Below are 16,244 nucleotides of genomic sequence, written 5' to 3'. Positions count from 1 at the left end.
AATTTCTCTTCTCTGCTGGGCTAGAGACGTGCCATGCTAATAAGATAGATTGTGCTCCGACAGTGACTTGCAATTAAATGAAATGTTCCACATTTGAAAATACTGAAGAAAACATCAGACAGGATGAAACAAGCTCGATTATTACCATTGGTGTACTTTAACTGGAAAAGACTGATCTAGAAAACACGATTTCTCAGTTGTGTAAATATGCTCCTCAATACGTCATGGTTTGATAACGTGGTCGTATCTTGCACAACATTGCTTGATAGGCAATTGACGGCCGCTACATTTGGAAATGGTGCTCACGAACGTTAGATATAAACGACCCTACAATTCTATGTTTTGGCTTTGATCGCCGTATGGCTAATGAAATGACAGAATTTAAATGACGTTATCATGGCGTCGTTAAAGCCTGGCTGACCTTGAAATAGTCTCCCTGAAATAGTCTGCAATTTTAGCGGGCGTGCAGCTCAGAGACTGGAGGGATTTAGGTCTTAAGAAGCGCAGGGCTGTGAAATGCACTGAATGGTCTTCAAGATGGCTTTTTCAGCTTAAAACCCCATACACATGTTTTAGAAACCTGAGTTAAGGTAGAAGTGTCGTTGTGTGTGGATTTGCGGCCCAGTTTTGTTTCCTGCGGTTTCCGTGGATTCGGACAAGCCGTTTATATGGGAGCATAAATCACACATTGTTCCGTTTCTGAACCTGCTTTGTCAAACAGACACAGACACTGCGAAGCGAGTGCCAGATTTAGAGGCGTGTTGCCAGTGCTGAGGACGACGCCTCATAGAACGGTGAGAGTCCAAACACCCTTTGTTGATCCTCTGGAGATGTCAGGCTTCCTGCGTCGGCTCCCCTATGACTGCCACACGGCCGAAGTTGGCAGCCTAGAGCATAGGTCGTTCAAACGCGCTCGCCGGAGGAGGCCGCGTGTTGTGACTAAGCAGTGCAACCGTATGTGTGCGTGTGAATTTATTGCATAAAAACAACTGGGTGCAGAACAGCCACCACAAGGAAGCTCACTTAATAAACGAGCTGAATACAACTGAACCAGCACTCGTCGGATTGCGCATGAGACCTGGTCTCGTTCTCAGGAGCTGGTGGCCGCGGCACCGAACCAGCGCAACTGGCGCGGCATCATCCTCGCGCTGCTGGTCATCACCTTCATCTTCTCCATGATCGTCGTTTCGGCCATCATGCTGACGCCCAAGGACACCCGGACGCCGGTCACGGACGCCGCTTCACTTTAGAAGATGTCGTCGGCAACGACTTCAGATCAACGCCTTCAACGGCTCTTGGCTCTCAGGTAGGTGATTTGACTGTATTGGTTGAAGTTCTAGTGTAAAAACTCTATGGCAGCATTCCATATCGCCGTGAGCGGCGAAAAACAGGACGATGACATCGCTTGGCCGTTCTGGTGGTGATGACGAGAAGGGGTTGATAGCGCCCGTTTTGTGATCGCAGGAGTGTATAAGTCGCCGCGCCAGCTTGATGGGACGGGATGCCCACCTCAGGAGCGGCTAGACTCCGAGTTGGCGTATGTCGAAACAGGCCAGATTGTCGACAACCTCCTCCGAGTAGGGCGATCAGTGACAGGTAGCGGAAGTCGATCTCCTATTCCGGTCGATATTCATGATGAAACGCTTTCTCTTAAACACTATATTTGCGAGATTTTCGTTAATCTATTTAAGTTTGGGTGTATGCATTTTTGGAACAGCTGGCTATTGTACACACATGTTTTTGCTTCAAGGGAATGGTCCTCATTTGAAGATACTCAAACAAGCATCACCAGCGTCCACTTATAAGTACTGACGGTGCACTTTTAAGTGAAAAGACTGCTCTAGAAAACACAGTTTCTCTATTTGTAAATAAGCTCCTCAATACGTCAGTGTTTGATTGCGTCATGTACTTTGCACCACATTAATGACAGCCAATTGGCGTCCGTTATAATCTTGAAACGTGGTCACGAACGCCAGATGTGAACGACTCGTCATTTGTGTTGTCTGGCTTTGATTGCCCGCATGGCCAAACAAAATGGCAGGGCCTCGTGTTTATTATGGCGTCCATGGATGCCTGGACGACCTCGAAATATTTCTGCACGAAATAATGTGGCACTTCTACACGGGCGTGTAGCTGAGAACCTAGCAGGGATTAGTCTTACGAAGGTCATGACTGCGGAAGGCACCGGATGATGTTGTGAGACCATGCTGTAAGCTGATGTTTTTTTCTTGCTTCCAAAAACATACAGCAATAATGTCCGCTTTATATCTTATCAAGTGAAGTTTCGTCTGAGACTCTAATTTTGCCAACTCATTAGGTAAGCGTAGTCACTACCTACGAAACAATATGTTTCATATTTCATCCCTAAATAAGTGCCTGGAAGACACGTTTAAAGAGAGTTCTTAGCATATATACACATGTTTGAACTGAAGTAGAAAGGTTATAGAGCTGGCAAATACGGATTTTTCATAGTCATATTCTAATCTAGACCTTAACCCTTTCAGCCCCTGAACATGAAGGCAATCAATTTGGGAATTAGCTGATTTCGGGCCTATTTCCGATGTGACATCCTCAGTAGCGACGACACACAGGGAAGAGAAAGGCCTCTGTACGCGGATGGTGCTAGCGTAGTGCAAAGTAGTCGTAGCCAATGATGTGAAATTGCCATTTTGCAACTTTATTTGATCAACGCACAAAACTGATCAACTAGTTTGTGAAAAATGGCGCTCGTTTCGTGCGTCGCTGGTGCGTGCGTGCGCTTCTGAGGACACCTCTCCGAAATCACTTGTAATCGTGCGTATAGTTCCCGAACTCCTGAGGCGTCCGTCGTGTGTGTTTTTACATAAAAATGTGATCCTTGTGATTCAGGTTTCTGAGTAGCGATAATGTTTTGGGAGTACTGCACGGCGCTTCACGGCGGGCTCGTGCGGCGGGCGGCAACCTTCCTGGGCCGGCCGCGCCCGGCCTGCAGGGACCGCGCCCGGCGGGCCGACAATGTTACATTAACGAGGCCCTGCATTATACATTGAAGCTCAAAACACAAAGTTACAAGCCCTCTACTCATAATCAAACAAGGAACACGTCTGTGGGATTTTCACGTTGTTTCTGGGTGTGGTTTCGCTAATATTGACATGTAAAGCTGACATATTACGATTTCCAGGACGATTTCCATTTCAATCGCCATCACGGGTTTAATTAATGACTGGCAAAAAAAACACTGACTTTTTCGCTACACTATCTCTTTTAGTTTGGAAGCGGCCAGGGGTGACGTCAACCCCTCTCTTCTATCAGTTCGGGCTATAAGAAGTGTATGGTACCAATCCCTGCGTGAAGCAGCGCATGTTGCATCAGCGCCAACTCTGACGTGTGATGGTAAAGCTGACTGAACGACGTTATCAAACAAGCATTGGTTGAACTGAGGAAACGTCAACGTTTCGAGCCATTCAGCATTTGAACGTGGTCTACGACAAGCATTGACAGCGAAGGCCAAAGTTCTCGTGGTTAAAACCAAGGCACATGACTATAGATGCTGCCAACAATGCATCAAAATAATCTATAGTTCGAATCTCACATTCTTACACTTAACAAACGGAACTACGCTGAGGTGAAGTACTTCATGAATTGAGTTTTCAGCGTCCGGTCCAGTCCAGTTTGGCTTATCCAGATACAATCCGCCCTACAATCCATTTTCTCAGATTTCTCAATTTAATCCTGTCCGGTCCTACTTACCAGAAAAATTAGTTAATGGATCCGTGCCAATCCGTTTCACATTGAGGACTTTTTAAAACTTGGATAGCTAATTTGACCTATTTAAGTCCCTTGAATTGAAGTTATTGCCAACTTTCATTGGAAAGTATTCAAAGTTTGGCTAAACCAGTGGATGCTCAAAAACTGACCACAACTTGTTGCCTATTAGAATTGCAATTTGCATGAAAATCAAAATTAACCAGGCTCATCATGTTATTAATCATATTGCAATTATTTTGGTTCATGATTCGCAATCATCACCCAAATATCACAGCGCCCAATATCGTTTCTTAGTTTCAATATCCTGGAAGGCATGAGGACATCTAACATTTTCAGTCTGCCGGTTAAGTGCAACATACCCACACATGCCACTAGGCAGTTTCAGCGGCACCCAGTCCACAAGCGCAGGGCGACACCCACATTGAGCGCCTTGTGAATAACTAGAGCGATCAGCTCACCTCATATTTGATAATTATTTCATCACTATATAGTTTTTAGACACATGAACTACATACATACACTGTATGTATATATGTATATATATATATATATATATATATATATATATGTGTGTGTGTGTATGTGTGTGTGTGTGTATGTGTGTGTGTGTGTGTGTGTGTGTGTGTGTGTGTGGTGTGTGTGTGTGTGTGTGTGTGTGTGTGTGTGTGTGTGGTGTGTGTGTGTGTGGTGTGTGTGTGTGTGTGTTGTGTGTGTATGTGTGTTGTGTGTGTGTGTGTGGTGTGTGTGTGTGTGTGTGTGTGTGTGTGTGTATATATATATATATATATATATATATATATATATATATATATATATCACATTTGATGCACTACATATTTGGCGTGTATCCCTCTCTGACACGCCAACCGACGAAACAACCCCAACTGCGCCCTTTATTTCCTGCTAGATAACCGGCTGCGTCAAAATTGTCGGCCACACGCACGACTGTACACTGGTAGGTGCCTGCAGCACCGTTTCATTGAGGAATATAAAATAGCTGCGTCATTTTTTACCTCATTGCTGAAATGACAGGTGATGCCAGGCCTCCCTTTGTTGTTCATGCCCAAAAAGTACGAAAACTCTTGTTATATGCGATTGTGCATCGCATAGCAGCATGAAGTCACATTTAAATAGGGTAAAACAATTTTTACAAATGTAATGACAACGCTTTGTCATTTTGTACCCGTTATTGCCTTTTTCTGCATGTTTCTGCAATGACGCTAAGATATGTTCCACAAACGCTGCTGGCTGGCACAGTGTTTTAACCAGAGTGTGCATCGTCTCCCGTGCACCGTCACTACCACAGACACAGCTACAAAATCTTCCCATATTCACAAAACGCGGTGAGAGAGTTAAGTGTATTTCGCCCGCCATCCGACATCTGCCATGACCACTGGTGCTCTGACATCTTGTATACATGCGAGCAGCTTGCCAAAGGCTCGGGTGATCGCACAAGCTACTCTAAATCTTACTAGATCTTCACTTGAGGTATGAAATTATCTGTGAGGATGCAACAATATTTGTTCTGCTTGACACCAGGAAATGGATCAGCTGAAGCAGCATGCTTAAATCAAAGCTGTTGTTACGCTCATTACGTTGGCTGACTGACTAGGTAAACCGATACTATAGTGTTGGCATGCAGTTAATATTTTGGGGGATTTTTCTCAGACCTATAGTAATATTTTTATGTTATTTTGTATTTTATCTTATTTTTTTTATCTCAAAACTGTTGTGTGCTTTCTGCAACAAATGCATGCTTCTTCCAGCTTTTCAGCTCTGAAATGCAATGTCATCCACTGGGGTTATGGATGTCTTTTCTAAATTGATGCCTTCATTGAGCATTTCAGGAACCATTTAGTGGTAATGTCCGTTGGAATTGTTTTCAATCCGTCCATCCTGTGTGCGTTGGCTGCTTTAAAAATAGGGTTTAATCGTTAGCCACGAGGCTGCTGACAAGATCACGAATAACTGTAGCTGGGCTAAAAAAGATAAGTTTTTATATTACCGGACATTTTAGTTGTCTTTGAAGGAATGAGAGATCTAATTTTCCACATCAACAGATATGAGTAGCATTCATATCGATTTGTCAATGTGATCAGTTCATCAGAAAATGTGTTTGTGGAATATGTGACTGAGTTATGTATTATGCAACCTGTTTGTACAATACCTGGCATCGAGGTCACTAAATTGTATTGGTTAAAAGATTCTTTTCTAAACTGATGTCTTCATCGAGAATTTCATGAACTTTTAGCGGTACTGTCCACTGGAGATGTTTTCAGTCCGCTCAATCCGTGTGTGCTGGCTGCTTTGAAAATCTGGTTCAGTCCTTAGCCATGTTTTGGTGAAAATCTCTGATCCTCTTCAATCTTGCCCACGGATTGATCTATAATCCATGAATTGATCCAATCCGTGAAGTGCTCTTCGCTAAGGATTGCACGACTCTTCAACGGTTAGGCCCGGGATGTTACGATCACCCATACCGAGAGCGTGGTTAGAGCATTTTTACCACGAATTTCAGTGATTCTGAACATTGACAAACATCATCAACATTCCAGCAGTTTGGTTCTCAAGTTCTAACGCTCAGTACATTTTTGCATTTTACATTCTTACCTTTCCTTTTTTGAATTAAAAAACAAACGTTCTTACACTTTTGCACTTACATTTCTACATGTTCACGCCACATATATTTTTGTTGTGCCTTCGATGTTCGGGCTAAGCTCGGGCCTAAAGCTGTCCTTTGGCCTAAGGGCTGCCGGACATACAGGCTGCTAAACCGAAAGGTTTCGATGACCCATAACGAGCAAAGGATAGAGAAAAACCTTCCAGCGGGTGTCAGTATTCATCACAAAAGTGGGAAATGAAGACGCAAGTGGCAGAACTCACTTGGTGTTGCAGGTGTTTGGTCTCACGGAAAAGAAAGGAAAGCTTAGCTAGATTACGCCTATGTGTCTGGGGATCAAAAAAGACACGCACCGTTCTCCAACTTTGTGATGTAAGGGTAACTTTTTGCAGCCATGGCTTGCCGAATTGTAAAGCAATTTGTCAATGGGTCTGTAAACTTAAAGTACAGATATGCTGCATAGCTTTCAGTGGAATTACCACGTTTTGTGCGTTGTGTGCCAGACTGAAGGGAATTACGTGGCGGTGTTGAGTGCAAAAACAGCATTGGGCTCAATCCATGTGTCAATAGGCCGAAAATGTCGGCGATGTATCGCATTCACAACAGAAGTTTTAGATCACATTTAATTAAAAACTGATTCAGGATAGTCTGTAAATCATAAAGCTAGAGCTGGTGCATAGTCGCTGCTCATCGCCATGTTTGACATTGGCATGCATACCGAACTTCCACACGCTTTAACATTCACCTCAATAGGAAGGTCGATATGCCCCCATAAGATTATCTGAGAATACCTCTCCGGCGCGTCACGAAATCGCACCCAGATTTTAGTTAGCCTCTGAGGAGCTCCTTGCGCGCGTTTTGACGCCAACGTCATGTCCCTGTCATTTCTGTCGTCTGAGTAGCGACGGAGAAACAATGGACGGCGATCTACGGCCGGCGCAAGCGGCGGGCGGCAACCGAAGAGTCCGCGGGCCGAGCGAGGCAGGCCGCCACCGTTACATCAGTGGAGCCCTGCATCATAAACATATGTGGAAAGCATACAAAACTACGTGTCATTGTACTCAGGATTAAACCAAGAGCACACCTATTTTTTTTTTTTTTTTTTGCTGCGGATATCGTCTCGCACATATGAGCATGTAGAGCTGAAAAGATAGATTTTCAGGGAAATTTGATCAATGACCTGGCATAGTGGGATCAATTATTGACATATGAACATACAACACGTCAACAATCGCAGCATCTCGCTGACACAATGCACTGGCGTTTTCCGTTAAGCTCTGTCTTTCTAGTGGGGAAGTGGCAACAGGGTGCACGCCCCCCCCCCCCCTCTAACATTCGGCGTTGTAAAAAACTGCGAATTAGGATGAGGGCTATTTTTCTGTGGAAAAACTTTACTCTGCTGTTAATTGCCTGGCATTCACACTGACATTTTTAGTCCGTGTGAGGCAGCATAAGACTGAAAGTTCTTGGTGAACTGCTCAAATGTCCTCCCGAAACGCTGTGATGGTTTGTACTGACTAATGTGAGCTTATGCTGAATTGTTGGGATTTCATGACGGCGATTGGGGTGGTTTTCCATTGCGAAACCTAGAATAAATCGGGAGAACTCTTGTGAAGCTCTAGTTTCTTGCACAACTTTTGTACCGCTATCTCATGCTGGTAAGAAATAATTAACAGGAAGTAACAAAACGAAAACACCGACAAAACACCGTACTGCAACGCGACTGTCTCTATTAAATATGAATTAGATTAAATATGAATGCAACGTGACGGTCGTTGATGTGATAACTTTGCCATTATGAAGTAAGTTAAGTGGCGCGTGCTGCTCCGCATGGTATCGAGGTTACGCTCTCAACGCATACCAACCATGGGTGTGGCTTTTTTCAGTCTAGGGGTTTCAGCTCCCCCCCCCCCCCAACCTGGATTCCAAGCCAAGTTCTCCTTACCTTGAGAACAAAGTGGGTCAAATCCGGTGAGAAACCCGTTTTTGGGTTAGTTGTTTTGTTTTTCAGTTATCAGTCCCAAACTCATGTTGGGAACCTACGCCTCTGATACCACATCAACACGTGCTCGGGCGGCCGGCTGAATATCCTTCGCCCTGGTGAGGTCACAATTTGACCCCTCAGATTTAAGAAAATAAGAAAGCTAGAAATACTAAGTTCACAGGTCGGGTTGGCCTGTACGTGAGCTCACTTGTGTAGAAATTTAAGGTTCGTAGGTAATGACCTTCGGGTTAGATGAATTCAAACAAGGTGAAATACCAGATTGGAGTACAAGTGCTCCCAGACGTTCTCATGTAACCGCCATGCACCTAGATACATATTCGTAGCAAAGGATCACCGTTGTTCACTAAAGGTCAGTGACCTTGTTTGACCTTTCGAAGGTGACCAAAAGAATAGGGGCTGCGTTGTTTTTTGCATTTGGACAAATGTCAAGGATTATGCTAGATAATATGTTCTTAAAAACAAAACGTTGACCTGGGTGATTTTAAGCCAGCGACCTATTCTGTCCTTTGAGAAGCCCGTAGAAGATGCATAACGCCGTTCCTGTCATCAATAAAATCAAAATAAGTTCCAAAAACTACCTCATTCAGCAAACCCGAGTTAAAAAGCCTGGCTGGTTTTGACCTTGATCTGACCCTCATAGTTAACTTTTGGTCGATGGAATTGGTTAATTTAATTGTTGTGTTGCCTAGGAAACTATTTCAGAGATGTATTGCTTCGCCTAACGCTCCGTTGCTGCATCAGATTAAACGATTCCCAGAAATTATCTTTGCTAAATTCATGGAATAACTTTGACCTGCCGTAGGTCAACGGCCTTACAAGGTGCATCTAAGTTTTTGATGCCAAACGGTCCAGTTGTCTACAGCTGTGCACAATTTGACGCGGCTTCGCCGCGCCGTTCGGAAATCATTTTGGAAAAACCCTCAGGGTTCCCGTCCACCCGAGTGCCTATTGTGACAGATGGCTAGCCTGTCGGGTGATGTTGTAGCAACCGAGAAATAAAGCGTCGTGGCATCCCATGATTCATAAAGTAGCTGTATTTTTGCCAGCAGTTAACTCGGTACGCACAATATCGGTGTGATATTTTAGCCCCACCACGGAACGCGTGGTGGGCTACGTCACTGCAGCTGTGCCCGCATGACGGCAGATGGACCCGAGGGAGAGCCCGCTCTCTAGATTAGTGAGGCGTTTTGAAAACTAAGGTCAGTTGCTGCTAAATCGACGTTTTGATCGTAAGGTTCGATTCATTCCCTTTAGAAAATACTGCTGTGAAATGTTTTGGGTTGGCCCAATCCCAGCGGCTGCCATGGCTGTCAGATAGCGAAGAGCTAAAGGCGCTTTCGTTGTTTATGCTGCGATTAAGTGACCATGACCACGTGGATAATTCGAGAATGGTATTTAGTGAGATCTGCCGATGCATCAGCGGATGGATGGGTGGAGCATCTTCTCACACATAGCAGATAATCCATGCCGTGGAGTTTATCCATCGCAAGGGATGGTCATCTTAAGCAACAGCGGTCTGCGGGATTTGGTTGAGCTTAGATACTTTGCCTCCATTCCATGGTCATCGGGTCTCGTGGCACCTCACTCCATTTGTTGATGTTAGGTTACTCTTAAGGTTATTTGAGTTTTTCAAATGTGCTCCATTCCTGCTCTAAATTAATATATGAGCTTGCTTAATTCTTTTGCGCCAAAACGACCAATAACCGTTACTTGGGTAACTACGCACTGCCACGCATGCACGGAATTGTCGAAATCCTCGAGATTAAATAATGTCTTACTTTAAGCCATGCTCGAAATAGTGTTCTTTGCCAGCATCGGCTTGTCTCGACATAATCAAATTCCTGACGTTGCAACTGTCCCGAGGGTCACGGATCCTGATCATTTCTATGAGCTCAGTGTCGGCGATGGCGCACTCGCCGCCGGCTTGTTTATCTCTACACGCCCTGTTGTCCATTTCCCGATCGTTGGAGGCGCAGCGGCCCGTCCATAATTGAGGAGCGGGCGGCGCGTGGGTGGCGGGCCGGCCAACATCTGTGCTGCTCCCGGACCCCGGCCGCAAAGCTGTCCAATGCGGCGCAAACATGTTTGTCGACCGGCAGCGGGATTTATCGCGGCGGTGATTGTGTCGCTCAGCGAGCCGACCCGAGTAAGGCAGGCAACCGACCTGATGTCGGCGCGGACGGTGATCTGCTGACAGGACGGAGTGATGGCATGCTGTCAGGAAGGGGCGGTGACCGGGAAGGGGCGGTGACCGGCCTTGTGGGTGGAGTGGTGACCTGCCGTTCGAGTTGGGTAATGCCCTGCGGTGTAGGCGGACCGGTGACTGCTGTTTGGGCCGTTGGTGACTCGCTGTGCGGACGCGATGCTGACACGCTGGCCAGGTGCAGCGGCGGGCGACCGCCTGGGCCCGGTGTCCGTGCGGGCCTAACATGTGACCATGTCGGCAGATCACGAGCTGGTGTACCGGGACATGTGGGGCGGCCTCTCCGTGCTCGACTGCGAGAGTCTGGCCACTCGCACACTGGTCAGCAACGTCACCTTCGTAAGTACGCGGTGGCCAGTCGCTGCGCCCCGGCAGCGGCCAAAGCGTCTAGTAAGCTGCTTTCTGCGTTTTTTTTTGGCGATGCATTTAGTGATACGTTTGGCAGGGATGTCACTGTGCAGTCCGTCCCTCTGCCGTGGTCTGCTGTGCAGTCCTTCCCTCTAATGCGGCCTGCTGTGTAGTTCGTCCCTCTACCGTGGTCTGCTGTGCAGTCCGCTCCTAATGTGGCCCGCTGTACAATCCGTCCTTCTAATATGTCCCGCTGTGCAGTCCGTCCCTCTACCGTGGTCTGCTGTGCAGTCCGCCCCTCTAATGTGTCCCGCTGTGAAGTCCGTCCCTCTACCGTGGTCCGCTGTGCAGTCCATCCTTCTAATGTGTCCCACTGTGAAGTCTGTCTCTCTACCGCGGTCCGCTGTGCAGCCCGTCCCTCTAATGTGTCTCGCTGTGTAGTCCGACCTTCTAATGTGTCCCGCTGGGAAGTCTGTCTCTCTACCGTGGTCCGCTGTGCAGTCCGTCCCTCTATTGTGTCCCACTGTGAAGTCCGTCTCTCTACCGTGGTCCGCTGTGCAGTCCATCCTTCTAATGTGTCCCACTGTGAAGTTCGTCTCTCTACCGCGGTCCGCTGTGCAGTCCGTCCCTCCAATGTGTCCCACTGTGAAGTCCGTCTCTCTACCGTGGTCCGCTGTGCAGTCCATCCTTCTAATGTGTCCCACTGTGAAGTCCACCTCTCTACCGCGGTCCGCTGTGCAGTTCGTCCCTCTAATGTGTCCCGCTGTGTAGTCCGTCCATTTACCGTGAACTCACCTTTCTAACGGCATTCATCGGAAACAAGCATACTTTGCGATTGATGCGCTGAAATCAGACAGAGTATGAAAACCTGTCGACGCAGGGCTTGTTACGAACAGCCGGGAGTATTTTTACCGCTAAGTGATCGGAATATCGTGAAAATGCGGAAAACACTCCTCACCAATCTGATGTGTTTCGGCTCACAAGCACTGATTTACAAATTTGGAGAAATTTTTCTTTCCTTATATACGCCAACTATTTTCGGGAGCATTCTTAAATATTTAAAAAATGACTTAAAACCTTAACGTCATGTCATAGCGCGCTGCGTCGACTCCCAGCGCAGTCGAAAATAGCGTGACCAAGAATAGTCACGTGACTGCGCCGTAACCTGATCTCGGTGTGGTGGAAGTGGCCCGCTGTGCCGTCTGTCACTCTGCCGTGGTCTGCTGCGCAGTCTGGCCCTCTGCCGCGGTGCCCCGTGCCGTCCGCCCTCTGCCGCGGTGCACCGTGCCGTCCATTCTCCGCAGGGTGCAGCGCCGCACCCGGCCGATTTCAGAGCATCGGTCGTCAATGTTTGATGACCGTGTTCGGGGCTGGCTCGTGCGCTGGTCGCAAGGCGGTCTCCGGAGACGTCACGTCCAGCCTGGGACGAGCGCGGCACCGCTTCCAAATACAGGTCACGAGCCGCCGCCATGTAACGCGCCTCCAGACTGACACACGAGCCGAGGCGGGACACGCGAGTCGCGCCTCGCCGCCGAGCGAGACTGTGTGTGCCTCGCTAGGCGAGCCATTGGGAAAGGCAGGCATACTCGTCGTGTGCTGTGGTGATCACATGGCTACGGCTTGCTGGAAGCTATGGATAGTTGGACGTCGAAAGGTTGAATGCATTGCATTGTATTGGGTCCCAGCTAGAGTACTTCATGGGCTCGGTAGACCCACGAGCACCAATATGAAATGGGCGACGGAGTGGGTTGGTCGCAGATTTTGGGAAATTACGGTAATTAGTCAAGGTTGGGGTAAGATATTTACGATGTGTCGAGTAAATGCTTCAGGAAATGCTACACAATGCTATTACCATTTGCGCTTCTTTTACTCAAATCGAGCTTTCTTCAAACTGCTTAAGTATTTGCCATTGCGAAATAGTATGTACATGTCTAATATTCCCTGAAATGTTTCCGTAACTTAACTTAAGTGCCGACCAAAACTCGACGGTTGAGAAACAGTTGGACACAACTAAATTTGAATGGGCAGCGGGGTGGATTGGGTAAAGGAATTCCTCTCCCATGAGGATCCCTGTTCTCAGAGGTCGTCGAATGTTTGGTTCCCCTCATTCGGCGCTTCATAAAGGTAGACTGCACCGCTGTGCACATCGGTATACGGGACAGTCTATACCTGTGAGTTGCATCTTGGGTAGAATGTGTCCCCAGTTGACTGTGAAATACTCGAGCCATTTTTTTCTAGCAATGATTAATGACATGGCAATAATCTGTCGCAGAACTTCTGTCCCGTCATAAAATATGCTGTCATTACGTGTTATCCTGGTAAGTCCACGGGTGGCGCGGAGGCCGGCCAGTACAAAGCACAGGCCGCGATGCGTCCTGGAGTCGCACGTTGGAGCCCCTACAGGTCCACGCCATTCCACGGCCATGGTCATACATATTTGCCATGCCCCTAAGTATGGCATGGCGTAAGATGGTTCAGTTTAAAATCACCGATTTCCATGAAGAATGTTTTTTGATTGATCGATGCCTGAAAACCTCCCCCGCTTTACAAGGGGGATGGTCTGAGTCGCTTTACATAGAGGATAGTCTGTGCTGCTCTACATTGAGGATGGTCCGGGCGTCAAAATGGTGCCGTCGTTTGAATTTTTTGCGGCTTGTTTTGATCAGGCCAATCTCCGGTACTCAAGCTCCGGAAGAGTGCGAGGACGCGAAGTAAATCATCGAAATCGGATTCGACGTGGGGGCTAGGCAAAGTGGAAAATGGCGAAAATGATATACATTCGCCGACGAGGTTGTCGAAGGCACTTGATGCGGCCATCTCCTGAGACGTTTGTGAAATCTGGAGAGTTTGTGTGAAAACGTCCGTGTATATTGCACGCCCCGTGTTTTTCGCAATGGACGGGTGCGAGATTTGGAGCTGATAATTGCTAAAGGATGGTTGCACTCTGCTGTGTGTTTGTGCGATGTCAAATGCCACTTTCCGCTGCGTCTTTCTAAGCTCCCAACTCGCCCGTTTTGTGCGTAAATAAAACTAATGATGTTGAGATATCCCTGAATTCAGGACCGTTTAATCCATCGCCTTCCAGCTCAATCCTCTCTCCCTACCTCACGAATTTTGTCGAGTGTCCACCAGACCAACTGAATTCCATTTCTTATTCAGAATAGATTCGAGTCGACTCGAGTGCCGTTTATCTGACGCAATATGCCGTAATAAAGTATGCGAGTTGAGGCAGGATCGAAATGGTGGCGTGCCGAACTTAGATTCCCTGGGCGCAATCGGGCTGAAGCCGCGGACGTCGAGCTATATTGCTGAACAAAGAAACTGACTCTGATCCCAGAAACTCATCCACTCAAAAGGTTGGAACTAATCTAAAAAATTGACACCCTTGCCTGCAAGCAACCAGCGGGTTTTGTTCAGTGCATAATGTTTGCCAGTCACGAGGCATTTGGAAACTGAAGAAATCTAGTCTGAGAACAAGGTGGTATGCGGAACTGCTGCTGATCGTTGGATCGAAACTAGTACAATCCATGCTTCGTGTGTGGCTGACTGAAGTAGACTTCCTCTCACTGCTTTGTGTCCATCTAAATCCCTGCCAGGCTCCGATTTATCACCATGAGTCTTAAACAACTCTTAGCTTGCAGCTCCGACGTAGCGCCTCTCCTTTCTTCATCACAGTGCATATGTATCGCTATTTGATTTGTTTCCAAGCAACCTTTGACTGCTTGGCCATACGTTGCTTGTATTTAAGCGGTATTCCATCTTGGCAAACCGATAAAGCTTAACACAACACGATGAAATTTTAATCGGTAGCAGTCTGGTCTTTCCATGTAGCCACGCTTTGCTACAATGTAGCTCTTGCAAGAAAAAAATCGCATGCAGAAACATGGGGTGTCTCGTGCTATCGTTCATTATAGACGTTGCACAGTAAATTGCTGCTAAGCATAGTGTTGATTAATTCACTGGTGATTAATGTCGATGCGCTTGTATTGTATTCATGAAATGCATGACGCTGCCGTTGCTCCTAGTCACGAGATCCCGCTGAGCGATGCACGTTAGATCGCGTGTGTCGACAGTTCCGAGCCTGCAGAAGCGACAGCTCTGAGCCTACCATATCGCCCGAAGGAAATGACGTCATGCAGCTGATGCTTATGCAGACCGAATATTGACGGTCCTCGTATTGTGCTGCAAATGGTCCACATGACCTTGTTCGGGCAGTATTCTCAGCCGTTGGAGGGTGTTATTCATTGCAGCAGAAGGTCCAGGCCATTTTTCGGGCTCCAAATTATTACGTACGCTTTACGCCTGACCCTTCTTCGACTTTGTCATGACTCAGCTAACACCGACCTCCCGAGCTCCAAGAATCTTCAGTGGTATTCTCAGCATGCACAGGGTTAAGCAGCGTGGCAATGTGATTTCAACGTGCATGCTCGAGTTATATCTATACAAAATTTGTGTGCAACAGAGTATGATATATAAGCACGATAGCCACTTCCTCTGTTAAGCGTTGGCTGCGAACCCGAGGCGTTTTTTGACATGTACCGACTGCCGGCAGTGCAATGGGATGACGGCGTGTCACCGGACCTCGTACAGGTGTGTGCCTCCTCGTTCACAGAGGCAGCATAATGTGCGGCATTTCTGGGTCTCATCTGACCAGCAGTACGTCCTCCTGGCCCACAACATCCGCCAGGTACGTGTAGCTCGTGAAAAGCGTTGTGGGCACCCGCGCGATGTGTCAGTTGATAGGCTTTTGGCAAACAGCTGTGCAGTTTTTTTTAGTTATATTGCTGGCTCCGGGAATTTTTTAACCTTTATTTGGTTTGTATTCCTCCTAGGTCATCAGTCGCTTTTTGAGGACTCATTTGCATGTACATGCAGGGCATGGTACTTCTGGGAGTGCTGAAAGCGAAATGCCCCCTGCACTGTGTTCTCTTTCGATGTGACGCCACGTAAGGCCCTTTCTCGCCTTAGTCCATCCTCCGAGAGCGCCTGGCGCCGGAGTAGAATGGGTTGGGGGCGGTGGGGTTGGAGGGCAGGGGGGGCGTCCTAGACACTGACATAAGCACTACCTAACTAAGTTGAGATGATTAGGCCCATAGTACAAGCGATTGGCGCCTACTTGGGTTGGAAATGTCGATGAGTTTAATCGCTTTCTGCGGAGATCATCCATGTTTTTGGTTTTACATCTTTGTTTTTGGTGTTTTGGCTTTTGCGTTTTTGCCTTAGATACAAATGGTAGGTGCCTGTTGAGATTGATCACATCGATAACTCTAATGAATAGTTTCCAAGATCATCCATGCCTTGGTGTGAAATTGAAGCAGTAT

The 16,244-nt window shown here is 47.2% G+C and overlaps 2 protein-coding genes across 2 annotated transcripts in view; both read left to right on the top strand.

Moving 5' to 3' along the window:
- LOC119114946 (dipeptidyl aminopeptidase-like protein 6) overlaps positions 1 to 1,250 on the top strand; it is a 38,798-nt gene extending 37,548 nt beyond the window's left edge. The window contains exons 6-7 of the mRNA XM_037239000.1: positions 722 to 794; positions 1,095 to 1,250. Of these exons, the coding sequence (XP_037094895.1) occupies positions 722 to 794; positions 1,095 to 1,250 (229 nt within the window). The remainder of the gene's footprint in view (positions 1 to 721; positions 795 to 1,094) is intronic.
- Positions 1,251 to 1,280: 30 nt separating this feature from the next.
- LOC119114945 (inactive dipeptidyl peptidase 10) overlaps positions 1,281 to 16,244 on the top strand; it is a 30,616-nt gene continuing 15,652 nt past the window's right edge. Inside the window, exons 1-3 of the mRNA XM_037238999.1 lie at positions 1,281 to 1,306; positions 10,820 to 10,914; positions 15,536 to 15,610. Coding sequence (XP_037094894.1) covers positions 10,843 to 10,914; positions 15,536 to 15,610 — 147 coding nt within the window. The 5' untranslated portion in view covers positions 1,281 to 1,306; positions 10,820 to 10,842. The remainder of the gene's footprint in view (positions 1,307 to 10,819; positions 10,915 to 15,535; positions 15,611 to 16,244) is intronic.

The sequence above is a fragment of the Pollicipes pollicipes genome, unplaced genomic scaffold (genome assembly GCF_011947565.3).
Source record: "Pollicipes pollicipes isolate AB1234 unplaced genomic scaffold, Ppol_2.1 Scaffold_3087;HRSCAF=3621_pilon_pilon_pilon, whole genome shotgun sequence".
NCBI lineage: Eukaryota > Metazoa > Arthropoda > Thecostraca > Pollicipedomorpha > Pollicipedidae > Pollicipes > Pollicipes pollicipes.
The sequence above is the reverse complement of the archived record's forward strand: the minus strand, read 5'-3'. Positions and strand labels throughout refer to the sequence as shown.